Source organism: Zonotrichia leucophrys, chromosome 8 (genome assembly GCF_028769735.1).
Source record: "Zonotrichia leucophrys gambelii isolate GWCS_2022_RI chromosome 8, RI_Zleu_2.0, whole genome shotgun sequence".
In the NCBI taxonomy this organism is placed as follows: Eukaryota; Metazoa; Chordata; class Aves; order Passeriformes; family Passerellidae; genus Zonotrichia; species Zonotrichia leucophrys.
In genome coordinates this window covers 20,710,851-20,737,877 of record NC_088178.1, presented here as the reverse complement: position 1 = coordinate 20,737,877, position 27,027 = coordinate 20,710,851, and the positions used below count along the sequence as shown (strand labels likewise).

The 27,027-nt window shown below is 47.5% G+C and overlaps 1 protein-coding gene across 5 annotated transcripts in view; it reads left to right on the top strand.

The window, feature by feature from the left end:
- Positions 1 to 27,027, top strand: part of ERI3 (ERI1 exoribonuclease family member 3) — a 128,900-nt gene that overhangs the window by 51,512 nt on the left and 50,361 nt on the right. For all 5 annotated transcript variants that reach the window (XR_010441195.1, XM_064719767.1, XM_064719769.1 and 2 more), the window contains exon 6: positions 250 to 322. Coding sequence is in view for 4 of the 5 variants with exons in the window: in XM_064719767.1 (XP_064575837.1) it covers positions 250 to 322 (73 nt within the window). In the remaining variant the exon portion in view is untranslated. The remainder of the gene's footprint in view (positions 1 to 249; positions 323 to 27,027) is intronic.

The window sequence follows — 27,027 nt, the reverse complement described above, 5'->3', positions numbered from 1 at the left end:
CTCAGTACACAACTGTTCAAAATGTTTAGTCTAAAAGGTTTCAGCAGCCTGGATGTGTGTAAGTCTTAAGCCAAGCTGTACTCCCATGAGATTTTTTTGCCAAGAGCTATAGTGTTTCTGATGTGCAGCATGATGTTACAGCAGACTTGAGAGTCTTTTCCATCTCTGAACAAAATGCACTTAAGAAAACAGAGTTTGTGTTGTCAAGGCACTGATTAAATCAAACTTGCTCTCTCTTCTCTCTTACAGGTTACCAGGACAATGCCAGTACTTAGGGCTGCCGGTTGCTGATTACTTCAAACAGTGGATTAATCTGAAAAAGGTACTTCTGTGCAAACTGCCATGGTTCCTATCTCCCTGTCTCCCTCCTTCCCTTGTCCTTCACTTTTCCTCTTTAAGGAGGTGTCTAATAACTACTGCTGTTTTGCATTGAAATGAGTTATTTTCTCAGAAGCTGGGCTGAGCGAGTCCTCCATCTCCCTATTGTATCTCCTCTAATAGAGTCTTACTGTACTTGATGGGATGTGTTCTGCAGCTGGGGAGAATCCCATTGTGGCAGGCACAGTGCAATGTCTGCATAATATTGGGACACTGTGAGACCCCTTTTCAGTGAAGGCTCTGTTGTCACCAGTATTGCTGACTTTGTTTTGTTTTGCAGCCATATAAGGCTCCTAGGAGCATGGTTCCCGTCAGATGAAATTCCGGTTAATAAATGTGGAAATACTCCAATATAAAAATCAGCATTTCTCTTTGTGGCATGGGGAAAGGGAGCTGTCTCAGCAGCACATCCACCTAAGAGATCAGTGATCACTTTGCTAAGCAAAATGCCTTGGACAGAGTACTGTCTGGTGCCTTGTCTTTGCTGCACGCCTTCACTGGGTAGTTAAGGAGCAGCATGCTGTGCATCCACAGGGACCCCTGGCACAGCTGCTCATCGGCACAGAAAAACATGGTGATGCCATAAGTCACAATCCAAAGTGGGAAGGAAAGAACAAGTATGATTACAAGCAGGAGCAGGGTGAGGGAAGAGGCTGCAGTCTGTGCACAAGAGAAATTGGGTTGGCCCTCCTGGTTAAACCTTTAGATGAGTAAGATTCCCTTCCCCCATCCAATTTAGTGCTTTATTTGGGTTTCTATGCCTTTTCCTGGTAATTAAGGGTCTCAGTAAGGGAATTTTCTTATAAACAGCTCGTTGTTCTTGCGGGCTTTTCTTTTGTTCTTTTATTTATTTATTGTTTTAAATGGAAGCGTGAGTGACAGGCTGAGCGGCCGCAGAAGGACAATTTGCATGATCTGTTCCGTCAAATAGGGTAGAACATGAACTTAACAAGGGATGCTGGCAGCACATTCCTGGCTGAACTTGTCAAAGGGTCTTGTATTTCCCTGCTGTCAGAGCAAATCTTTTGGCTGATTGCTGGTCCTTGGTAAATGAAATCTGAAAGCACATTGGGGCATTCTGCAGTTCAGTGACCATTAATGATCGCCATTTGAAGTTCACTAAACTTCCGGTGAATGGATAGCAGCTATATAACCAGCAGGTTGATGGCTGCAGAATAATAATACTAAAAAAAAATCCCTGTCTACTGTGATGTTTGCTAAGAAGTAGGTTGATCCAGCCATGCTCCTCCTCTGGGCCTCAGGATGAATGACTTATGGCACTTTCCCATAGTTGAAGGCTTCTGGATTTAGTGTGTTAGGAGCTGGGATTCCTCATTATGTAGATGTCCAGACAAGTGTCTCTTATTCAAGGTGAGCATTCATGTACTGCATATTAGCAAATGCTGTGATACTAAGCTGAGGGCTGCTAAGCATCCATGAAGTCCCAAGCACAGAGCTAAAGGCAGGAGCAGGAGGAAAGTTGTTACAGTGAAATGTTCCTCTATCCAGCTCCCTGAGCATGTAGGATGGGGGCACGTGGGTTGGGTTGTCCTCCTCTGCAGATGTGTTACTTGGAAAGTAAAGCTTCAACCTCCTTCAGATTGTGCAGGAAAGGGGATGTGAGAGAGAAATATTGGTCTTCTTCCAGCCCCTCTAGTCCCTTAAAAACAATGAAGTTTTTCTGACACTGTAATACCTGACACCCTCTGAACACAGAATGGTTCCAGGGACCCTTTGTCCCTCTGGGAAGTGACCCATGTTGCAGAGAAGAGAGGGGCATCTCCTGTCTTGTGGCTAAGAACTGCTTCTCCTGGGACTTATCCTGGGATGGTGATCCATCTATGCCATGCACTGCATTCAAGTTCTTGTGGGGCAACTGCCTGTGTGTTTTCACAAGAGAGAATTGCCTGCCTAGGTAACTAATTCTGTTGAAGCAGATGGGCCCAGTGGAGACTCAGTCTCTCTTGAATGTGTCCCAGTGTGAGACAGATAGGAGTGGACAGGTAACTAGCCCCTCCATTTGTCCTTGCATAGCTCAGGTGGCCCTTTTCCCCTCCTTCTGGCACATTCCTGACCTAGAAATACCTCCTAGGCTGAATCTGCCTCTGACCTGATCCATGAAGTAAGTGAAGGTGTTGGAGGGTGGGTGGGACTTGCAGTGTGAAACTGATGATTTCTAGGTCACAGATAATGCAGAGACGTGAATGTTTCAGATCTCAAGAAAACAGGCACATATGACAGAGAGCAGTTCCTGAAGGACGGCCCGACCTGCACCTGCTGGATCTTTGAGTCTTTGCTTATGAGCAGTGATAACAAGAGGACCTGTCTGAATTAGGGAGCTCCTGCTGCAACTACCAGGCAATGCTGAAGCAGGGTTACACACAGACAAGTTTGTGTACCTGTGTGTATTGCAGTAGCAACAAAATAGGTTCCAGATTCCTCTGCCAAGGCACACACACCAGCTTCCAGTCCTCTTTGTTTCTTGTTTTGTATCATTTTAAAAAACAGTCCTTGTCTGGACTCCCTCTGCCAGAGCATGGGATGCTCCAGAGCTCAGGAGCTCTTCTTCCTGCAGTGGTGAGAGAGTCTTTCTGAGAGTTCATTTGCCAATAAACGTCCCTTTCCACTGCTGTGCTGCAGGAGCAGTTGAAGTGGGAACTTTGTGCCTGCAGGCAGCTTTCACAGTTTCCAAGACCTGCCTCTTGGGCAAGCTGGAGACAGGAATTGCCCCCAGTAGCTGTCATGATTACTTTGCCTCAGGCAAACCTTGTTGGATTGATCTGGCCGTTCAGGTGGTGGTGAGCTCCACATCTGACTGCTGCAGTGGTGGCCACAGTGTCTTGGGATCTATAAAAAAGCCTTCTGTGGAGATGGGGGGTGGGGGAAAGCTGCCTGTGCACTTGACCACATTTGCTGAAATTTTACCTTGCCCTGTGCCCCCCCAGCCTGCTAATGCATCCCTTCTGTCAAGCCTGGTCGGTGTTTGCTGACATTTTTAATGTCACTGAGCGATCTCGGATCTCTGGTGAACTGTCAGTGTAGAGCTGACTTGGGGCACAGAGTTTATCATGTTCTTCACTTCGATTAGCTCAGCCTTGTGGGAGGGGAGCAGAAAGCAGAGGAGGCTTTCTTTGAATGCTGCAACATTTCAGATATCCCCCTAAACCATCTCAATGGAGAGCCACCATCCCATCTGCCAGTTCTCCTTAGGGACCTGTCATGTTGATCTGCAGAGGCCCTGTGGGTTAGGATTGAGGTGCAGAACCTGAGCTACATCACTGGAGCTGGATGCTCAGGGTAGAAATAACAGAGAGGGCTTCATGTCAGGGGAGAGGGGCACCAGTGGAGTAATGTGTGCAGAAAGCAGGAGGCCATGGGTCAAGATTTATGCAAAAAGGAAAGCTGCTGCAGCTAGCAGGCTATAACCAAGCTGCTGCCCTGAGAGTATCCTCAGGTAGCCTGGGTAAACCCATTACTGCTTATTCTAACACAAGGATCAACTCTCTTTTGTGCTCCCTCTGCACTTTCAGGAGCCTCTGTGGTTTGTTTTCCAGGTCCCACTAGAGTTAGCAGTGTGGTTGGTCCTGTGATGATCCTCACCCCTGGGGTGGAACAAGTGCTGTGCCTGGCTGAGGACACAGTGCCTGCAATCACAGGGTGTCCAAGAGCCTGGGAGTGGGAAACCCAGCAGGCAGTAGAGTTATAGGAGCACCATTGCACCACAGCATATCACTGAAGAGAGAGTCGTGTAAAGGAGGGAGGAGGTGGGAGAAGAGAGGTGAAGATAGATTTTCTTACAATGAGCTTGTGCAAGAAGAATGTCAGAAAGATGATGAGGGTATCAAAATGGCCAGATCAGATATGTAACCCAGATGATCTTTATGCCAGAGGCCAGTAGCTGATGCTCAAAGATCTAACAGGGAGACCATGGCTTGAGTCAGCTTTCTCTGATTCCCAGCAATTGTCTCCTCAAGAACTGAGAGCTGTCCCTGGACCATTGTATCTAGCAAAGTCTGTCTACCAGAAACTTGTACACCCTTTTCTGAATCTGATCATGCTCTCAGTTTCTACAGCATCCTGTGGCAATGACTTTTGCTACTTAATTATGCATCAATTATACTCTGTTTACTCATACATTGTGTGAAGATGGAGGTCCCTTTGTTTCTTTTAAACCTATTGTCAGATTATTTTCTTTGACCTAGGTCTCGCATTGTGTGAAAGAACATGTGTTTCTAGTTCTTCTTCATGGTGTTACTCTTGATTTGAGACCTCAATCATATTCTTGCTCAATTGTCTTTTTCAGTACAGCAAAACTTGTTGGAGGGCTTGCACAAAGGCACTTGTGGGCTCTGTGACTCTAGAACTGGCTTGTGGAATTCTTAACATGTATGCACTATCTTTCCTGGTCTTCCATTTATTCTCTGGATGTTTTGCAGTTAAAAGATAAGAGGAGGCGTTTATGTATCCACTAAGGGTTTGCTTTATTCCTTGTTTCTCAAATTATATTTATTTTATTTTTTGTTAAAGAAAACAATCTTCATACCCATCACAGAGCTGTCCCATTCTCCACACAGCTGTGCTGGCATCTTTGACCATCTTTGATTTCTGTTCAGAGGGTACAGCTTGTCTTTAGATACAGTAATAGTGGCTGCTTTAGGAGTGAGAGGAGACTGGTCTTAGTTTGACATCCTCCTGAAATTCAGGGGAGTTTCTATGAAAGGTAAGAGCTGAATGATGTGTGTGGAGGAATGCAGCTTTCCATCTCTGGGCATGATGAAACAGGCTTAACAGAGCCTTGGGAAGCGCAGTGTGACCATGCTGGGTGCTGTGGCTGTGCACAGAGCTGGCCTTTTCCAGGGCCAGCCTTTACTGATCTGCAGATATTCCTGTTTGGAAGTGAACTGTTAATACACATCCACAAATATTTTAAGGTCACCTACTTGCATTGTGAAATCTGTCAGAGGAAGCATGTAATAGGATGTTTTTGTTAATATTTGGCTACTAGAAATAAACACATCTTGAACAAACAAAGATTTGCTAACAGCTTTCTGTCTCTCCTCTGAATTAACAATTCCTTCTGCCTTTGGGGTGGGAGGAAGGGCTGTGAGTACTTCTCAGGTACTTGGTGCTGAAGTGTCTTGAGTGCTTCAGATGAAGATCGTTGAAATGGGTGAGAAATGGTTTATGTGTTAACCCATATATTTGGAAGTTGTTTTTGTGGGGTCTAACTTCTTGAGGACTTAGAGTGATTGTTATCAATTTCCTGTTTATTGGGTTACTGGCTGCAGAGAATATAAAATGCCTGGTAAGGTTAGAAATGCCAGAGGAAGACTCCTCAAGCAAAGTGCTTCATGGCCAGAACATTGAGTACATGAATAAATGTTCCCTCCTAACTGTGAAGAACTGTGCCCAGGGTTTGCTGGTTTGTAGCATGGATGCCTGTTCTGACACCCTGTCAAGCCTTCCTTCAGTGGCACCTGGGCTTGCTTCCTTCCTCACCCCATCAGTGAAGCTCTTGGCTTTGGAAAGTCTCAGAGAGGAGAAATGGGAGAGGTTGTGAAAGGAAACACAAGGACTCCAGAGCTAGGGAAATAAGGATATCTCTTTCACAGAGATGAGGAAAGTGTGGAATGGCACTGGTTCACAGTTGGAAGGAAATGGAAGGAATTGCTTATAACAGCAAAATGACTGTGTTTAATAAATACTTTCCTCTGTATTTACAGAAAGGCAGAGGTTGCCATATTGCTGAGCAAGAGGTTTGCTGTTACAACACAATTTTCTGATAAAAGCCAAGTGGTGAATTGGTTGGCATTTTGCATAGCTGGTTGCAGGAGTTTTAAAGAGCTGGCTGAGATGCCCTGGACTATTAATAAGTCTTTGAACATGAGGGAAGTTCTAGAGGACTGGAAGAAAGCTAATGTTGTACCAGTAATTTAGAAGGGCAAATGGGATGACCGATGAAGTAATTATAGCCCTATCATCTTGACATTAATTCTGGGCAAAGTAATGAAAAGCCAGATATCATAGTTGATTAATAAAGAATGAAAAGAGGGTAATATAATGCCAATCAATGTGGATTTATGGAAACTAGATCTTTTTCAAACTAACTTGATATTTTTTTTATGAGAATACATGTTTGGTTGATAAAGGTAACCATGTCAATGTAATATACTTCTAGAAGGCATTTGACTTGGTACCTTATGACATTTTGATTAAGAAACAAGAGTGATACAAAATCAACATGGCACACATTACATTGATTAAGAAAGAGCAAACTGACAGCTCCTAGCATTTAATTGTAAATGGATAATCATCATGGAGTGCATGTCTTCCTAGTGGTGTCCCACAGGGATCTATTTCTCAGACCTCTTGTATTTAACACTTTTGTCAATGCCCTGAAAGAAAACATAAAAATTATTTTCGATAGCATGTGCAGATACTGCATCTAGAAGGTGGCTGCTCTTGGATTTGTAAACAGGCAGTGGTGAGGAGGAGCAAAGGGGATCATTTCTTTCTTTGGGTTTGATTTGACCAGTGGGATGTTGGGATCCCATCTGCATCAGAAAGAATTCTAGAAACTTGAAGACTGGGTGAGAACTGCAAGACCTGAGGAGCACTCACCATGCAGTAACAACCCTGGGAGCCATTTAGAGTACCAGAGAAGGGTAAGGGCTGTAGTTGCCAAATACCTAAAGGGAGATGTGAGAAGAGGTTCCTTCATGGAAGCAGACAAAAGCATAAACAGTTACTGTTCCTGGAAGCCAAAGCAAGGTAATTCAGGTGCAGATCTTTAAGTGTGGGATAATTAACCATTGGAACAACTTACTGAGGGCTGTGGTTGATAATCTAGCTCAGGAGGAAAGGCTTTTTCCTAAAAACACCAGCTGTGGTTCAGACAGGAATTTGGGGCAGTGCTGTGGCCTGTGCAGGTCAGGCCAGCCGATCATGGTTGTTTCTTCTATCGTGATGATCTTTGCCCGTCTGTCTCGCACAGCTCTGGCCGCTCTGTTCCTTACAGTGAGAGCACTCTCGAGGGCTCCTGGCTTGGAGAGCACAGACAGCATGAACAACACAAGGCTGGGAATGCAGGGGGAAGCATCCTGGGGAATGCAGCACCTCTGGCACGGTCAGAGGAGCCCTCCTGCTCCGGGGCTGGAGCACAGCAGCCATCCACGACTTCTCCTTTAAATCTGTCGTGCAGCTGTCTGAACTCTGAAATTTCTTTCACTCTCTCCCTCGCCTTGTTAACATGTGTTGCCTTTGGGGTAATCAGGGAAAAAATATTATGTCCTTTTACAATTACCGGGTTTTGGAATATTAAAATGTCTCTCTGCATCGGCAGTGTTATTTTGATTGGTATTCTAACCTTTGACTAGCCCATAAAGCGAGCCGCTCTTCAAGCCAATATTGCGGGACTGAAATTTAATTCCGAAATGATTCCAGATAATAGGGAGACAGATAATATATGCATGAAGGATATTATGTTTGGACTAAATGCAGCAGGGCCAGGGCTTGGGAGTTGAATAATAGCCCAGAGTGAGTTATAATCTGTGGGACAGAAATACCTTACTGTCAGGGCCAGGAGAGGAACTCTTAAATCAAAGGGAGGGAGATGAGGAGGGAGTTGAGGATAGTCATCTCAACGGGAAAGGGCATCCAGGAGAGGCCTTAAAGGAGCAGCCCTGTCTGTCCTTCTGCAGAGCAACCTGTCCTTCCTTTCTTACTTAATAAGAGTGCTGAGCAAAAACGTACTTCGAAGGAAAACCAATGGGCAGGCAATTCTGGAAGTTCTTGGCAGTCTTTTCCTTTTGTCTTCCTGGATTCCTTAGAAGAATGTACAGCATGGGTTGATGTTTCGGTTTCCCTACAAATTGTAACCAAATGGACCAAGGGGTTGGGCAACACATGCTAAGGTAGAGTGCTCACATAATCTAGAGTAATCATCAGGGTTGGTTTTGACATCCTCTTTCACATAAAACAAAGCAAGCACAGGCACAGCATGTGGGCCACATGGACAGTAGTTGTTGCTCAGGGCTCTGCCGCCAACATTCTCAGCCTGGGACTCACTGCCAGGCAAGGCTGTCTCCCTCCCTCAGGGTTGCTGCCTAGGCTGGTGACTGGAGACGCAGAGTAGAAGTAACTTCTGTGACAGCAGAGGTACAAATTCAGTGACTTTTAAACATTGGAGGCTTTAAACAACACCTCCCTCTGGGCTCTCTGTACCAGGGAAGGGAGCTTGAGGTTTTTGTTATTTACTCCTCTGCACTTTGTGCTTTGCCAGCAGCTTCCAAACGTGATGGAAGTAGCTCAGTCCTGTAACTTAACCTGCTGGGCAAGGTGTTGGGAGCTTTCTGTAGCTAGACTTTGCAGAGCATTGTGGATGGCCGTGCTGCCAGCTGTCCTGGGAGGAGGAGAACTGAGCAGGCAGAGATGGAGAATGATGTCTGCTGCTGGGTGACACAAACCCATGTCGATATAACAGGTTTTGGCTCAGTGGCACAAGCTTATAGTTTCAAAGTAATGATCCCAGCCTCACATTTCATTTCCTTTCCTTGCAGTCTCAGGAGCTGGTCTTGCTACAGCTGAGAGGGGCTCTAGATGCAGCCTGGAGGCTTCACTGGTTTTGGATTACTTGAACAATAACATACATGCCCATCTCAGGAGGGCAGAAATAGAGTATCCATTTTTGCCTAAATCAAATGATTTTGTGTTTCCCTCTCCTTTGGTTTTTGGTTTTGTGGCTTTTTGTAAATTACATCATCAAAACACAGGATCAGTTTTCTGTGGAACTTGTGTCTGTACAAAGAGACAGGAAAGATGTGATCCCCTGAGGATTCATGTAAGTTATATGGAAACTACTTAGATCTACTCCAGGGTAAAGGGGACGCCTTAGTGTTTTGGTCCTATTAACAACAAGCTCTTCCTGGAACTTCCTTCCATCCTTCTGTCTTTCTCATAGCTATGCTGCATGTTTTCTCATGGCATCTCACACACACATTAACTTCTTTACCATCAGGGGTTCTCCTACATTCTCTTTTGCTAATGCATAATAAAATGTGCTAGGTGCATATTAAAGTTCACCTCTTTTCCTAGGCACGGTGGTTTGCAGCCTGGTCTTAGCCTTTGGAACAAAAGAGTTTCACATACTGCATTCAGGGAGGACCTGCCACAGGTGGAAAAACCCAGAGAGGACCAGAAGGGTCAGAGAACTGGAAGACATGGCCTCCAGAGGAAGAATGAGGGATTTAGAGCACAAAGCCTCCAGCTGCACCAGGGGAGATTTAAGTTGGACATTAGGAAGAATTTCTTCACAGAAAGGGTGATCAGATATTGGAATGGGCTTGGGAGGTGGTGGGGTCACCATCCCTGGAGGTGTTTGAGGAAAGACTGGATGTGGCACTCTGCCATGTCTGGTTGACAAGGTGGTGTTAGGTCATAGGTTATACTCCATGATCTTAGAGGTCTTTTCCAACCTAATTGCTTCTGTGATCTGGGATATTCAGCCTAGAGAAGATTAAGCAGAAATCATTTTTGAGCAATGAAAGTGCTCAATTTCTGACTGGTTTTGGTGTATGGCTCTCAATTACATCCTCACCTGCTGCAGGAAGATCAGTAAGCAGTCTCCATGGATAAGAGCAGGAATATGGAGGCTCTGCCTCTTGTGACTTAAGAAGAATATAGTGGGGATGGTTTGGGTAGAGCTGGTCCTGCCTTTAAGCAGACAGTCAGTCATCACTTCTCCCCTCCTGCTTGCCCTGTGTGCTGTGACACTACTCCCTTTGCCCTTGCACTGGGACACAGGCTGTCTGCATTCCTTGGGACACATCACTGAAACTCAAGAGTAAGTGAGCAGGGAAAGAAGGGGTATTCCCTTGGGTGCCATGTACAGTCTCAACTCCCCTCCTGATGCTGTCTGCCCAAGTCCCAGATGTTTGAAGTGGGAAAATCCCAAGGCAAACTTTATTATTTGGCAGTGCCTTTGGGCTTCAAGTAAGAACCAGGGCCTCCTGTAGCCACATGGGATGCTGAGGGCTCTCAGGTAAGGTCAGAAGGTATTGATTCAAGAGAAACTGAGGAGCACAGTTATGTTCCTTGGCCCTGTGTAGCCTGCAGCTACTGGACGAAGCAGAGAGGAGAATTTGAGCGCTTTTTTTTGCCTTTGAGCTTTTTTTAAGTGGGGCAAAAGATTTGCCTTTTAAGTGAAATTCTGAGCAGTGGTTTGCTGAGCACACTGCCATGGTCACTTTAGCAAAAGCATCCTTGTCTATGCAAGTGGTTGGAGGCAGGTTGGCATTTGTGACTCTTTCTATGCACATTGTTTTAGCTGCAGGCAAAAGGCAGAAAGGCAGCTGCTCAGACCTTGTGTGCTGCTCTTCCTGCTGAGTGCCATATTGCTCGGCTGCACCTCACTGTGCCTGCATTCCCCATGCTGGGGATTTGAACATCTGTCCCCAGTACCGAGGAGGCTCCTGGTTTCCATCTGGCTGTGTGCATCTGCTGCTGCTGAGGTTAAACATACTGCTCAGACCCTTGTTCCTCAGGTCTGGCTGCTGCTTGCAGGTTGAGGAAGGAGCTAGGAGTTGAAGGCACAAATGTGTGAAAAATGGCCTTTCCTAGAGTCCTATGGGAAAGGCAAGGGACAGAGCATCCCTGCATCCCAGCCTTTCATCTGGAGCTTTTCTTGAGTACCAGCACAGCTCCCCAATGGCTGAGAAAAGAGCTGGTTTTCTCAGCATTTATTTGAAAGACAGGAGCTCCATGTAGGAGCATGAAAATAGGCTTTTGCAGTTCTCCAGGAAGGCATGATGGGCTATCAGATTTTCTAGTCTTGGGGATTAAAACACTGCCTGGTTCAGTCCTCATTGTCCTACCAAGCCAGCATAGCTACAAAAGGGAGAGTGACTGCTGCCATCACCACCAGCAACAGCAGGCTGGTTTATGGTAGCCATTGGCTTACCTGTAAGTGGGAAGAACAGAAATTTTTTTTTTTTTTTTTTTCATTTAATGAGATGTTCTTGGTGCCCTGTGTTGTGTGTGATGCACTGTCCTACTGAAAACGTTGCTACTGGTGTCTTGGCTGGTAAGGTGTGGATGTGCAGCCTCTGCCCCATTGCACAGAAGCATACCAGGGCTTGCCTTTGGCTTCTCATGGGCTCAGTATAAAGCAGCCAGAGATGGTGAGCAGTGAGATGGGAGATACAGTAGTGGAATTTGTATATTAATAACTTGCAGTACTTCACACTCATTAAATTAATTAATTAAATCCCTCAGAACCCCAAGGCTACTAAGGAAGTTGATTTCAGAGTTAGGATTAAAAGTCTCCTGTCACCCTTCCCCCATGCTGGCATAGCACTTCTGGCTTCATCCTGGCTTTTGCTCTTTCCACTTGCAGGTTTTCATGCTTGAGCTCTGCCTGCAGCCCAAGGATTGAATCTATCAAAGTGGCTTTTCTAGGAACTGGCTGAAAAGTCTACAGATATGATCTGCTTTTGTTTAGAAAACACCCCATCTTTTGCCCTTGTCTGGCATAAATTTCTGTTATTTTGTAGCCTGCTGGGGAGGGCAGTTTTCATCACTCTGAAGCATGAGCCCAGCCAGGGTCTGTCCCACCGTGACTGGTTTTCCCAGTTGCCTAGGCACTGTCTCCTACAGACCAGGACCATCTTCTCCTTGGGTGCTCTGACATGAGTGCTGCTGCCATCTTTATAGGGCATCAAAGCTCCTGAGCAAATGGCCATTCCCAAACCTGCTCAGTACCCATCAAGCTCTCAGCAGTCCCTTCTGGGTGTCAGTAGGTGTGGTGGGGCAAGATGCTTTTATTTACTGACAAACACGCACCTTTCCTTCCTTGTGTTCAATGTTATGTTGCAAAAGCTCATAATCATGTTGTTTGATGTTTTCCACAGCTGAAATTGTAGGTCCCACTCATGGCTGATGGATCAGCTCCATCCACCTCACCTTTCTTTGAGCCAGGACACTGGCTTTTCAACACTGCACTCAAAATACCTTAAAGCAAATTACTTACATTAAACCATGCAGGATGGAGTGTAGTTGAGCTGTTTTCTCTCCTCCAAGCATTGGTTGACATCCCTGATGGTTTTAGTGGTGTGGAGATGAAATGCCAGTGTACTGTTCTCCCAGTGCTCCTCCTGTGTGCATCCTGCAGATGTGTTTTTAAACAAACTGTAGATATTTATTGTACGTGTTTGTGCCAATTTCAGGAAAGCCTGTTCTCTATGCTCTCCAGTGTGGTAACCTCTGTCAGCCCAGCCCTGATTGATGCTGTTAATATTTGAGAGATTATTTGGGATCTCTGCCTTGGCTACACTCCTCACTCAGGGAAGAGCTGTCCTGTGTGGATACTGCAGCTGCCAGAGGAGTGCACTTCTTGCCTGACAGTGTGTTTTGGAGGAGGCAGGTCTGCCAGGACTCAGGGTAGCACAAAACTTTCAAAGAGCTAATTGCTAGCCTTCAGCAGGTCCAGACTGGACCTTTATTTCTGCAGGTAAAGGTCTTTCAGCCTCCCTGGGACATGTCATTCTGTTCTTGCCTTTTGGCACCAGCTGTATTTGGCCCCTGCAGTGGAGGGGTATCCCCACACCTCTGCTCAGCACTTCTAGATAGGAAGGAGCTGGTCTTGGCAGAGACCAGAAACAGCTCTGAGTCTCTCCTGTGTTTTGGGTCTCCCTTTGCCATTGTACCATGCATGTTTTTCCCCTATGGAGCTGGTTCTGCTGCACCATTCCTTCCCCTGTGGGGACAGTCCGTGCTGATCAGGAGGTGACTGATCCTCTGTTGGTAACTCTGCCACACACAGTTTCCAGCAGCCTCCCAAGAGCTGCACATGGACTGTCTGCTCTAAGCAGTGGAGGTGCATGGTCATTCCTCTTGGTGCAGGAGAGTTCTGTCAACACACTCCTTGCTCAGCCTTCCCTGTGGGGCCCAGCTAAATCCAGTTGTAAGAATGGGGCTGATGTGCTGTGGGGATGACAATCTGGGATGACACATCCAGGAGACAGTAAAGCCATGTGACTGAATACCAGACTGTGTTTGCTCTGCCTAATTATCAAAAGTATGAGTTTGTTCTGCTAGGTGCACATTATGCCTTTATTGTGGTGTAATTATGCCAGCTGCCTATGTTTAGTGTCATAAAAAGGAATAAAATGCCCATTACCCGCCTAAAGAATTCTTCTTGTGGTTTTTTTTTTTATTTTTATTGCTCTGGAGTACACAGTGGGGATATCTTTGGTCGGCAATTCTCCATGCAAAATAGCTAGTGAAATACTGTGCCTTTCAGAGAGCTCCTCCAGCCAGCAGCCTGCAAAGGCAGCTGGCCCACGAGCCTCACCTGGCGCTGCCTCTGTTGCTTTCTGCCAGCCCGATCTGGTAGTCAAAATGGTGAAGCCACCACAATGCCTTCCTCTGCAGGAGCTCAGCTGCTTTCCAGCAGCGTTTTCCTGCTGCCATCCAGGTCCCAAAGCTCCCTCCTGCTGACACAGCACATGAGAAGTGCAGGATGCTTTCCAAACCTGAGAAAAGATGCAGCCTGCTGACCTGCTCAGGAAGACACAATGGTGCCTAGGTCTGGCTGAGGTATTTTTGGGCAGAATGCTGTGTTAAAGAGTCCCATGTCATGGGGGAGCACTTAAGGTTGTCCAGGGAGCAGCCCAGAGAGATGCGCAGGTGGGAGTCACGCTTTCCTTTGCCCTGCCTCGTCTGGAAACACAAGCCAAGTGTCATGAACCTGCCAACGGCCTCATGGTGCTCTTGCAAGAGCAGGGATACCAAGCCTCATCCCCCAGCCAGCCCACAGCCCCTGCAGTTGGGTTTTGGCTGCTTTGAGGTTTCCTGTGGTGTCTAAATATCTGAGGCCATGTTTCTGTGGTGCTGAGAGATGCCTCAAAGGAGCCGCATCCTCCAAGAGCTGAGGTTCTGTGCAAACATCAATTACAAAAACACATACCCTGCCAGGGAACAGCAGCGGGGGGCTTGCTTTGTGTGTGTAAATCCTAGGGGCATATTGGTGATATTAAGTAATTTCTGATGGAAAAAAAAAAATAAAGAACGCCCCGTATCCAAATCCCACATCTTCAGAGGTTTTTAAAAGCTGCCTTTCCTTCTTCTAGTGTTTCAGTTTCTAATTGGAAACTGACTTTATTAGCCTCATTAGGAATGGTTAGTACTGGCTATAGATAGCTCTTAAATATATGGTTTCGGTGGATGTTAAATCTCTTGGGTTAGTTGGCTTATTTTTCAACTCAGTGTTACGTTCAGCAGGTCCCTGATCCCCCCAGCCCAGCTGTGCCACAGATACCTCACACAACGTCCCTTTTCATTCCCTCCACTTATTTTTTACGTCAGGTGTTCCTTGAAGTGGCCTTCACAGTTCTCCACCCTTTCAGGCGACGGCTACGTCAGGGGAAGATGGACTTGTGCCTCCCCCAGCTTCATTGCATATGCACACGCTGTCTGCCCCGGCAGCACGATTGCCTTGCTGAGGAATCCAAGGGGCTGCTGATAGCAATCATTGATTAAGAGGGTAATTGTCCTGAAAATTCAGATTGATCAAAAGGCAGAAATGATAACTTGTGTAACTGTGTTTAAAACCACGTCCTGTCAATAGGGGAGACTGAGACGTGGCGAGCAGAAAGCAGGGAGAATTGGATGTGCAAGCAGGTGAGTGTGCCTGTGGTTCAGGGAGGAGGGGGAGCCATTCTTCCTTGGGGTCCATAGCAGGATGTTTCTTGTCACTGACGCTGGGCTATTGGAGATTCAATCACTTTTATCTTCCCTTCTCTCTCAATCCAAATGCCTTTTCATATTAGAAAATTAGAATCAGCTCTGCTCATGCAAGATTTATTAGCTCTGCTGAGCAATACCACAGAAGAGTAAATGATGTCGCATTTCAGGGGCTTTTTACACATTATGACCAAACTTGCAACTTCTTAAGTATTTTTCCATTGAGCCACTGCAAGATGTTAAAGGGATGGGGAGACAAACTTCTCTCTGGAAATAGTTCTGCACCAGTTCAGATGTCTTTTCTTTATTATCAGAATGATTGGATTTGGATTCTAATACAGATCTTTTCTTTGGGCTCAGTTTCTGTGCTTATTACTCTGGAAATCAAACTCTGAGAACTGAGCCTGTTTATCACATTTTTTCTTGGGTCCCTTTGTAGAAACTCTTTTTGGTGCTAAAATGGGTGTCTTTGGTGCTCTGCTGCTAGCTGGCACTCATTTACATCTGAAGAAGGCAAATCTTGTTTCCTGCTCACTTTTCTCCATTGTGTTTTGCACTGGAGTGACTTCTTTTTAAAATGCCTTCTGACCTTGTGCTGTACACAGCTCATGTTTTGCGTAGTGATGGTCCTTTGGTCTTCAGGTAGTAGATGTTAAAGCTCTTTAAGGACATCAATGAATTCAGGCTCATACCACTCAACAGATGTTATTGTGGGGATACTGAGGCATGGGGGATTGGATGATTTTCCTGTGAATCCATATCAGAGATCGAAACAGAAATTAGGTCTCATCTCTCCTGCCTCTGGACTTCAGCCACAAGGCTTGTTTGTGAGGCTTTTCACTTTCAAATTGCTTTGCAGGCATTAAATCCATGCAGCATCCTCGTGGGCTGGCTGCACAGGAGGGTCACTCAGCCACAAGAGTCAGAATGACCAGTTGCTGGGAGCTCCTGCCTCAGCTGCTGTTCAGGTTTTCTCCCTATCTCAAAAATGAAAGCACTTGAGATACACAGTATTTCCCTGATGCTACCTACTCAAATCCCTGGTGCACTGCAGCATTTCACCCCTCTCAGAATGGGCATTTTATATGTAGTCCCTACACAAAAATGGCTGTTGCCAAGGTAAACACCATTTTCCTGCTAGATCTGGTTTGGAATATTCTCAAAAAGGGAGCAAATTTTTCTCCAGCCATCATTATTTAGGAAAGTAGGCAGCACCACACAGGGATACTGATGGCACTGCTCAAGTGGCTCACACCAAAACCAGCATTAAACACCAGAAGCTGGAATCAAGCTGTGGAAGGGAATAGTCCATTCATAGCTTCATTGCTGTCATTATGGTGTGGTGGAGCCCAGCACCTGCAACTGAGCTTCTGCCAGTCTTTTGTCTATTTGGATCTGACTTTTTCTTGACATGGCTGAGCTGCTGGGAGGATTGCAGTGCAGACAGGGTGGAGGAGAGGTTTGGGCAGGCTCATGGTTAGGGCTCCAAACGCTCAGCGGCATCCTCTGCTTGGCAGGTGTAAAGGGATTTTATTGGCAGGCAGTATTAATTACATTTAAAATAACACCATATTTGGACCTGTCCAAGTGCCAGCCTAACTTGGTGCAAAGTTTTGCCATTCATCTTAAAAAAAGCCATTTCTGGAGAGCTGCTTAGAATTGTGTGTGTCTGGCAGGGAGGTTTCTCATCAGGTGTCAGTGCTTGGAAGGCAGATACACTTGACAGGCAGAAGGACTTGACTTCTTCCCCTTCCATGTACAAGCACTATGTATTATTCAGGGTCTTCTTAAGTCAATGCTGGGTTATTAATCGGTCGTTTCTCTGCATGTTAAATTTGCCTACTAATTTCAAGGCTCTGGAAGAGGACTGTGGGTATGAGATTGTACAGTATTTTCTTTCCCTCTGTGAGTCTCTGAACACCCGTGTGTGCAGTCTGTGGCTGCTGCAACCCCTTGCTTTGAGTTTAGATGACATAGTTCTGCTTGTGCAGCAGCTACATGGAGAGGTGAGATCTGGGTTATTGATGTAATGTTCCTGTTTCCAGATAGTCACGGATGATGGCGGGAGCAGGGGCAGGGCTGGAGCAATAAAAGCCTTGTTGAACCTTGAGGGACCAAGAAGGACCCCCACACACCACCTCCTAAGGACTAGGGGTGCTGCAGTCTCAGGTGTCACTCTGGTGTGGGGCAGGCATTGTACACAGGCCAGGGAGGGTTTGATCCATGACATAGATGCTATCTGCCTCCCCTTGGCTCCTGCTCTGTTTGCAGACTGATGTAATTAGTTATTTGCAGCTGGTTTGGAGACAGCCTCTTGTCTTGGGACTCTCTCTCCCCTGTACCCCAGCCAGACTTTATGCTCTGGTCTCCTCTCCCTGCACAAGCTCTGTTGGTGCTGCCTGTGGTAGGCAAGGCACGTGGGCCAGGAGCACCTGCACGTTCCAGGAATCATGTCAGCTGTCATTACTTACATTACCTTGATTGGGAACAGTCAGTTATGTCACCGTTCATCATCGCCTTGCTCCCAGGAGAGGCTGAGCAAGGAGGAGAGGAGCAGGAATTATAAAGCACTTCTGCAGTGCTCTGCCAATCCCACAGCTCTGTTGGCTGAACATCTGTCATCAGGCAGCTTGAAGAGAAGGTGCTTTGTCTGATGGATCTTCCCATTGTAGCCCCACAGGGAGGAGCCTTCTGCAACACCAGGACTGCCCCATGGGAAGAGCACTGGGGACTCTTACAGGGTTTAACATGGAGGGAATAACGCTGCTGCCTGGGAAGCTCTGTGGGGTACCACAGTAGAGCATGCTGGGCAGCTGGGGCTGTAGCATGGGCTCTCCTGGCTGAGGGCTGCTTTGAGCCAGGTACTTATCAAAACCAGGTAGTTATCCCCAGTCCAAATGAGTTAGAGCTTGGACTTGGATGTTGTCCCCAGGTGTGACTGTGGAGGATTTCTGCACATGTCTCAGGTGAGATTTCATCCTCCCTTTGGCCAAGAGCTCCAAATTCCCCAGATGAGAATGAGATCTGGGTTTTGATGAAGGAAAGTTCTTCTTTCTAATGGAGAATTATCTGGAAAGTTTCCAGTCCTCTGCCCCAACTGATTTGGGAATTGGACTCCAGTTCCAGCAACGAGTCTCTTTGACTCTGGTCACCCTGCCAGGCTGGGGGACAACATGTGTGGCAGTAGCTGTGTCCATCTCTGGTGCCAGAGCCCATGATGCCATGTGTGGTGAGGAAGACAGTTTGTCTGTTCAGCAGTCTCCTGTGAATGAATTTGTGACTGAACTCAGGGAAGGGTTTTAGGGGGTAAGAAGAAATAGGAGCTCTGTGGCTGTAGCCGGGAGGTGCTCCAGGCTGTAAGGCCAGGTTCCCCAAGGCTCGTGTGACAAGGTTGTCGAGGCTGAAAGCAGAAAGGGTTCAAGAAGCACATGTAGCCCAGCAGGACACACTGGAACATGGCAGGTAGTGCCTGCCTCCTTGTGTTTCATGCTATGTGTATTGGTCCTGGCACTGTGACATGGGAGAAACACAATCTATCAAGCACAGTGCTCACATTTTAACTTCTGTTAACTGGGCAGAGAGCCCAGAGGGGTGGCTTGACAGCAGCTGGACCTCAGTGAGTCCCAGTCTGTGGGTATTCAACCCAGCTTGGGACCTGGCAGTGCCTCTCTGGATATGAAGCCAGTGAAGGGGAGGAAAGCCAGGACAGGAGAGGTCTGTACCCAGGGTCCAAAGTGGGGAAGAAAAAGAAGTTCTGTGGTTCTGTATGTTTCTCCTTGGAACAGCTTGGTCACAGGCAAGAAGGTTATTCAAAGGGGAATGTTAAAACACATGGAGGAACTGGCTCACACCAGCAGTGGCACACAGGTGCTGCACATGGGGAGTGTGTGGGTAGGTTGTAGGTGGCTGAAACAGCCTGGCCTCGGCCTGTGCAAGGCACCTTGTGCAAGTACAGCCAGCAAGGTCTGACCCATGATCCATCCTGTCATTTAAAGAACTAGCACTATACAGAAGTGCTGCTTCATGTGCCAGGGGCACCACTGCACTTTTTCTTAGCTGAGTTCGAAGAGCTCTTGCTGTCCCCAGCTTTAGGTGTAGGTATTGTGCTGGATGGCCCAGGTGCATGGAGTTTGCTAGGCAAGGAAGAGATTGAAAAGGGTACATGGAGCAGAGGAGAATTGTGCTTGAGGAAAGGTGGGTTTCCATGGTGGGTGGATAGCTAGTGAAGTGAGTAAATACTATAAACATGTTCAGAGCATCTCTGTGTGAAGAACCCAGCACAGCTTTTCTGAGTGAATAGAAAGAGAGCCTGGGTTCAGTTCATATGTCTGTTTTCATTTCTTTTCTTCTTCTGGTCAACTGTGGCTGTAGATAAGAGTTTTCTATTTGAAGTTCAGAAGGGAAGGGAAACCCATTGTTAGAAGGGGAGACATTTTTTTTGCTTGATATCTATCTCCAGCGACACAGCGGAGAAGGAAAAGATTTGCTATGATAAAGGTAGGTTTAAGGAGAAAAAAAAAAAAGGCACATTGAGTGTTGCTTTTCTCTGTACTTCAAAGCCTGGAGTAATATGGAACAGTATAAAAGAAGAGAGGGGAAAAAAAACAACCTAGCCCTGCCTCTGCACAGGGGCTGAGAGTGCCATAATGGAGCACCATCCTGGCCAGAAATCCAGAGCTGTGCCTGAGCTCTTCATCTGGGCTTGGCATGGTGGAGTTCAGCATGCACAGCACCTGCCAGGAGTCCACAGGGATGGGCTGCAAGGGGGATGGATGCTCCTTATGGGGAAAGCAGAAGAAATGTTTTGCAGGTGTGCTTCCTGTGGAAGGACTGAACCAAGGGAAGTCATTCACTGGAAAGCAAATAAGGCAGATGTGGAAGCAGTATGGGAAAAATGTGCCAATAAACATTTAATTATTAAAATAACTCAGAGAGTGTATGGAGTGTTCGATACAGCATGGCAGAGTGGAAAAGCTGAACAGCACAACTCCAGTGAAGGCTGTGGGTGGGAAATAGCCAAATGTCTCTGTCCATGTGCCTCAGGGCCAGTAGGGTTGGCTTTCTGGGGTCTTGGGCTGTAGAATCAGCATTTCCCAGGGCTCAGTTGATTCTGAACGAGTAGAGGAGTGCTAGGGATAGAGTACCTGTGAGTGCCATTCCCTTTCTTGGGCAGGCATGAGCATACAGGGGGACTGCAGCTCCACAATCATCAGCGGGACTCCAGTGGCCTAAATGTGGATTTGGGATGTGCAAGACAGGCAGGGTTAGGAGCTCCCTCCCAGGGACCAAGGCAGGGGACAGAGAAGTGTAGCCTGGGGAGCTGGGCTTATGACACCCCACTACAGTTCTGCTCTGTTCATGCAGGCGTTTCCTTTCCTCTGGCCCTCCAGCCAGACTGATGGCATGATGCTCCATGTCATGGTTTTGGTCTTCATCCCCATCCCAAGCTCTATGCATGATCCTGGTTTGTGGAACAGCCCTTATTGTGTCAGCCCATTGCTGCCTGCCAGCCTGTTTTGGTCTTGCTGAGCTGCTGGGACACCCCTGGAACAGACACACAATCCAAGGCCTCTTGTTCCCCTCCAAGAAGCTGGTGCCTTAAATAAAGGAGAGAGCGAACCTATGCTGGAGGCTTTGCCTCTGTGGGAGTCTGGGGAGGAGCGGAACAAGAAACCAACAAACTCATTTTCAGTGCTGACCTGAGCAGAGGTTGGAAGTAAAAAGATTTCCAGCAAACCTGGGCTGGCCAGGGTTGCTAACGAGCCTTTCCTTTGAGCAATGTTTTACATTCTTTAAGGATGGCAGGGTGCTCTTGGGGAGAATCTGCTAAAGTAAATGGCAGAGTCAAGTGTGCCGGCTCCTTTCTTTCCCTTTTCTTTTCCCTTTTTTTTCCTTTCCCCTTTCTTGGTTCTCTTTATTATGTGGAGTTGCTCTGGCTCTTTCTCTCACTTCTGTTTCTCCTTTTGTTCTCTCTTTGTCTATTTATCACACTGTGAAGGTTGAAAGAGATGTTATTAATCTGGGAGAATGAAGGCAGGATTAGTGGTATGAATCGGATTTTGAGAGCTGTAATGATGGAAAGACTCGCTCTGCTGGCGGGCTGCGTGAGTTTGATAAATGGGGAGCACTCCAAACTGACTCGCGCCTTCCTCCGCACTGCTCGCTTTGCCCGCTGGGGCGTGCCATGCTCTCAGATCTGCCAGCCATCCCACACCGCTCCTACCTGAACCAGAGCAAAAAGCCAAGGGTAAATCAGAGACAAATATCTCCCATTGCACTTAAAGAGATCATTTCTTTCAACATCTTTTTCAAACAGAGTCCTGTCAAGTTCTTGGACAGCCTTGTGTGGAGGTGGGATCCTCCCTTGGAGTGTGGCTTGGAGCCATGGCCGTGTGTTATTGTCTCCTGACGTGGCTTTGCAGAGAGCAGCGAGGAGTTAGTGTGGCTGCAGCAGAGCTCCCATCCTGCAAGGCACAAAGAAGCAGGATCATCTTCATAGGGCTGCACCCTGCTGTGTTTGCCTCCTGAGGACTGCACCAGGCTTCAAAGCCCTTGTGGAGCTGAAGAAAGCAGGGGCTATTTCATCAAAAGTTGCTTTGGAGTCTTTGCCCTGAAATCTCCCGAGTGAGGGGTTCTTCTCCCCTTGCATAACGTGAGCCAGGTTCCCTGTTACCAACCTTGGGGTGGGACAAACTAGGCTCTGGGGACAGCCATGGAGAGTAACAGCCCCCAGCTATGGGCCAAAACAGGACTCACTGGACAGCATCTTTAGTGAGTAGGGTTCTTTTCTGGGTTCACCATCACTGCATACTCATCCACCTGAACCCTTCTTCAACCCCACCTGTGAGTATGTGGTGGCCCACGTGGCACCCTGCAGAGCCAAAAAAGCTAGGGACAAACTCATAGGTGTAGGTTATGTTGTACTTTGAAGCAAGGACAGAACTTGCTGAAGTTATGCCACCAGGCATTCATATGTGGGGACTGTGCCCTTGTCCCAGGGTCCTTCATGGGAGTCCCTACTCCACCCTCTAGTATGGCCTCTGTGGATGTTTTGGACTCCCTGCTTGGTCATGGCTGGGCTTGGGTCTTGTGGTCCCACCCAAGAGCATGCATTTGCTGAAGTGAGGTGTGGTTGTGTGAAGGCCATGTGCAATATGTTGGGAAGGTTTGGGTTCTTCAGTGCCCCTTGCCCCAGCGGCTGTGGGCACAGACTTGGCCCTACAAGTCTCCATCCAGGGGGATGTGCCTGGTGGTGGTTGCAGTATAACCCATCACTGCAAGGTTTGCATCTTGCCTGGGGGTTATTTCTCAGTAGAGGAGGAGGAACAGCACAGTGCAGGAGCAATCCTGCTTCCAAGGGGGTGTCAGACCATCAGGCAGCCCAGAGTTGTCAATGTCCCTTTAACTACAAGGTAATGGACTCCCCCACGCTCAGGCTGAGCTCTGCTCCTGCCTTGGCAGGAACAGTAATGATTGTCAAGGTAGAGCTAATGAGACGTGCACATCTTTAAAGGATCGTGGCTTCCAAGACAAAATTAAAGGGAAAAAAAAAAGAAGAGAAATGAGGGAAGGAGAGAAAGTCCAACTGCACTGCCTTGGCCAGCAAGGTGTGCGTCCATCTGTCTTGCCTGCCCTTGGCAGGATCACCCCTAAATGGCTAGCAGGGCCTCTTTGCTTGCTGCTGAAGCTCCTTTTGGCCCTGAGAGCCCCTTCACCTCCCTGTGACCTTCTCCCCAGCCTCTCTGCAGGGCGCAGTGGGGAGAGAGCAGGGCATTGCTGGGTGTCACATACCTGCTGGTGTGTGGCATGGCTGTGGGCACAGTGCAGCTGAAAAGTGGGATGGCAGGAGGACGTACAATGAGGTTAAGGACACAGGACTATCCTCTCCTTAGTTGAAGATGTGGGGATGGTGGTGCTGTCAGTCCTGGCTCATCCTTTTCTTCATCCTTTTCTCCCAGGTCTGGGATTGATGCAGTTGGCATTTCCAAGCATACATAAAGGTACAGTCTGGATAGCAGGGTTTTAATGATCTCCCAAATGCCTGTCCCTTTGTGGGTGGGGAGGAAGAGATGTCTCCACTTTAGTGCTGGGAAATGCTCCTTGGCCACTCCTGGCACTGAAGAAGGCTGTGTCAATCAGGCTGAGCCAGGATGTGACCCTTTGGGAAGAGCTGGCAGGGGAGCTGGGATGCTGTGTGCAGTGTTTGGTGTGACTGCCTGCCCACACTTTTCCTCCTGTTCTCACTATTTCAACTTCACAGGTTGAATTGGTTCAGAGCAGCCAAACTAAATGAGGAGAGAAATGATCAGTCAAATTTTTCTTAAATCCTGTCTTTAAGAGATAAGTGCTTGGCTGGAACTTTAAGGCGGGTAATGAGGCTCTCTTCAGATCAGCTTGTGATGTGGAAAGTGCTAGATTGACCAGGCTGCAACTGGAAGAAAGCTCTGTCACAGCCGGGGACGGTGAGGCACGGAACTCCCCACACTCTGGCACTCTGTGCCAGCTGCTGCCCGCTGCTGCCTTTGCCCTCATCCTGCAAGGAGCAAAATACAGCTGGGAGCTGTGGGGAGCAGCTTGCTCACACAAAACTGAGTGACTCCCTTCCACACAAGCAATGTCAGTCGGTGCTTTGGACCCCAGCCCCAGTTTGCTCCAGCCATTCAGGCAAGAGCTGGAGTGGAGGGTGTGAGCCAGAGGACCACTGTCCCTACAAAGGGCTTTCACCAGTTTGCAGTTTTAAGCTGACAGATTTGGTGTGGATGTGTTGGTAGGATCAGCCCTCCTTTTCAGGACACTGTCCTTCCCTCTGCAGTGGGGCACTGCAGTGCTTGTGTGCCTCAGGATGACACCTTCCCAAGGCACTTACCAGAGAAGAGGAGCTGGTTTGTTGGAGGAAAAGGGGCAGTGCAGGAGCAGCAGAAGAGAAAGGAGCAATGCTGTGCAAGATGAGATGTACAAGTGTCTCTTCCTAGCTCCAAAATACTCGATTCCCCTTTAGTCTGTGACTGGGAAAGAATCTGGCCTTACCTGCATGCTCTGCATGACAATGCTGGTGCCAGACTCCTGTGCCCTTGCTCCCTTATGCCATGCCCACCAGACAGCACTTTGCCATCCTGCTCTTCTCCTGGGCTCTCCCAGGCAGGAGCTGGGCACCCTCTGAGCTTTCTGGTTTGTATCCAGGATTTTTAGGCCTTCTGTTGTTAATTATTGAGATGTAATAATGTGATTAGTGCACTATTAAAAAAATCGCTGATATGATTACCATGGATTTAATATCACATGATATATCATTACATTGTTACATGGTGACAGATGTAATTGAAATACACTTATTGGAGCCTGGGGTTGTGTTTCATTCAATCACAGCAGCACCTCCGGGGGGCAGAGCAGAAATGGCTAAAAAAAAATAAAAAGGCATCAGGATTGGAATTTGTAATGAAAACAAAGAAATTTGCAGCCTGTTCAAGTGTGGGGCAACGGCTGCTTTGGCATTTTCTCCATAGGAATTTAGAAAGGCACAAGTTTGGAGGGTCACCTGGAGATTGGTCAGTTGAGTTGAACCTGTTTGCTCAGGGGACAGCAGGAGGACCTGTGCTATGGACCTGTAGCCAGAAGGCTTCCAGCCATCCTGCAGCACACGAGCCTGGCACTCTGGGCACTACACCTCTGACCTCTTCGTCCCTCTTCACTCCTTTTTAAATGGCAAGTGGACCCAAAGGTGGTATTCACTGTGCTGTGGGAAAGGCAGCCAGCCACTCCCTGCCTTCTGCCTAAGGCATTTTTGGAGTCAGGGATAACTCACTTGCCTCTTGTGTGGCTCAGGCTGTGCCACAGAGGAAGGGCAGGCAGTGCTGAGCTCACCTGCACAGCTGTGACCTGGGTCGTGTTTCCTTCCATGTCAGTGAGAAGAGGTGACATCTGTCTCTGCCACATTATCCTCGAGGGGATCTGCACGTGGGCTTTGGGCAGCTGGGGTGAGGAGAGGAGCAGCTCTCATGTACCCTGTGCAGGGGCAGCCAGCTACAACAGAGCCTGGCCAGGGAAGGGACTGGGCTTTCTCTGCCCCTGGGGCAAGGCTTGAGCTGGAGGAATTTACATGCAAGAGAATCACAAAGACCCTGCCTGCTGCTGACTCAAGCCTGCTACTTCTCAACATGGTGGTCAATAAGAAGCTGGTGGTGAACACAGAGGTCTCCTTTTCCTTCATCTTCTCCCCTTCCCAGGATCTCCCACTCTCCCAGTCCCCCACAAAGCAAGTTTGGGGTGTTGCTTTGGACAGGATCGGAGCTGTGGCAAGACCTCAGAGACACAGCACAGCATACTTAATGCTCTTTAATCGCTCTTATCATCACCGTGTACTAAAACTCATCCTGTAAAGGAGGCAGAGATGGGATTTTGTCTCAGGTACACCTGTTCCCACCTCTACTGCAGGTCCCAGGGCTATTTTATCCTTGCAACAGACAGTTTTTAGGTGACTTTGAAACTGAAGGGGATGTGTTTAATCTTGATCTCATCAAAAACAAAGGAAAGAGGAAGAATTTGTGGATAGAGTGAAGGCGACTTTTCCACGAAGAGGGGAATGGCAGTGTGGTGAGCTTGAGACATCTGGATGTTTGCATAATGATGTAGCAGCATCTGGCCCTGGTCACTAGCTCAGTATTGACATGTTCAGCACAGCATCACCCCCAACTCCAATGTGTCTGTCCCCAAAAACAAACCTTGCTGATGCTTGAGGGATCACTTCTATTTTGGGCTTTCAATTCTGTGTCCTCCCCCCAAAAAGTGCTCCCACCCCTCTTTTGTGGAGCCAGCATACCCATTCTAAGCCCTTTCTTTTCTGGGAGCTGTGGAAATTAATTTCCAGCTGGCAAGGGAGCTCTCTGGCTGGGAAGACTCTGGCAAGCATCTTTCTTTTGAGGTTAAAAACATAATTTCAGTCTGACCTCTGCATTTCGGAGCTTTTGTTGGTTTTCTCCACCCCCAGATGGTTTTTGTGTGTGATTTTAAAATAGCCTTCTTCTCTTGGTTGAAGCTAGCTGATGCATCCACTTCTCATTCGAGGATTGTTGTGTTTTATTAATGCTGTTATTATTCCATTACTGTCATTGGGCTCTTTTATAGCAAATAGCTTAATTTAGTTGAGATACACAGATGCTGAGAGTTTAAGTGAAATCTTCAGCACTTGGTATGCTGGGCACTGAGCAGATATTCCCTAAGCACTTTGGTATAAACCTTTCACTTAAAAACAAATAGGCTGCTGGGGCAATGCTGGGTGGCAGGAGTTTGGGAGAGGGGAGAAGGGGCAGGGCATTACCTGTTTAGCACTATACAGAGGACATTATAATTAAATGTGACTATAGGTGCTGAGGAATGAAGCTGCCACTCAGGATTTCACCCCCAAGATGGGCTTTGATGGATCCCTCTTCCCTACCAGTGCTGCAGGACGGGGGGAATTATGCCACCAGCATTGCAGGGTGCTTTGGGTTGAGATTTTTAGGGGTGTGAGGGCAAAGTGTACTGTAATTTCTTCAACTGAAGCTGCCTGGCTACTGGGAGAGGTGAGGACTGGATGTGCTGCCACCCTGGGGTTGAAGGTACAGAGCCAGTGGAACCCAGTGAATGTCTGAAGAAAAAGGTGGTTGTTGGAAGGCTGTACTGTGCTGCAAGTAGACCTTGGAGTAGAGGAGTTGAGAAATAACATTGGTGCCCAGATGACTTAGGGGCCAGGGCCCTACTGTTAGAAATTACTTGGGTGCTTAAGCCTCCTGGGAAGCTGGTGCAATCAGGCTTTGAAGTACCTTAGCTACTTCTGAAATTTTACCACTTACTGTTGACAGATGTTCATCTGAAATGGATGCTTCTTGCTCAGTGCCTCTGGGCATTCATTAATACTAGCGATAACAATTTCAG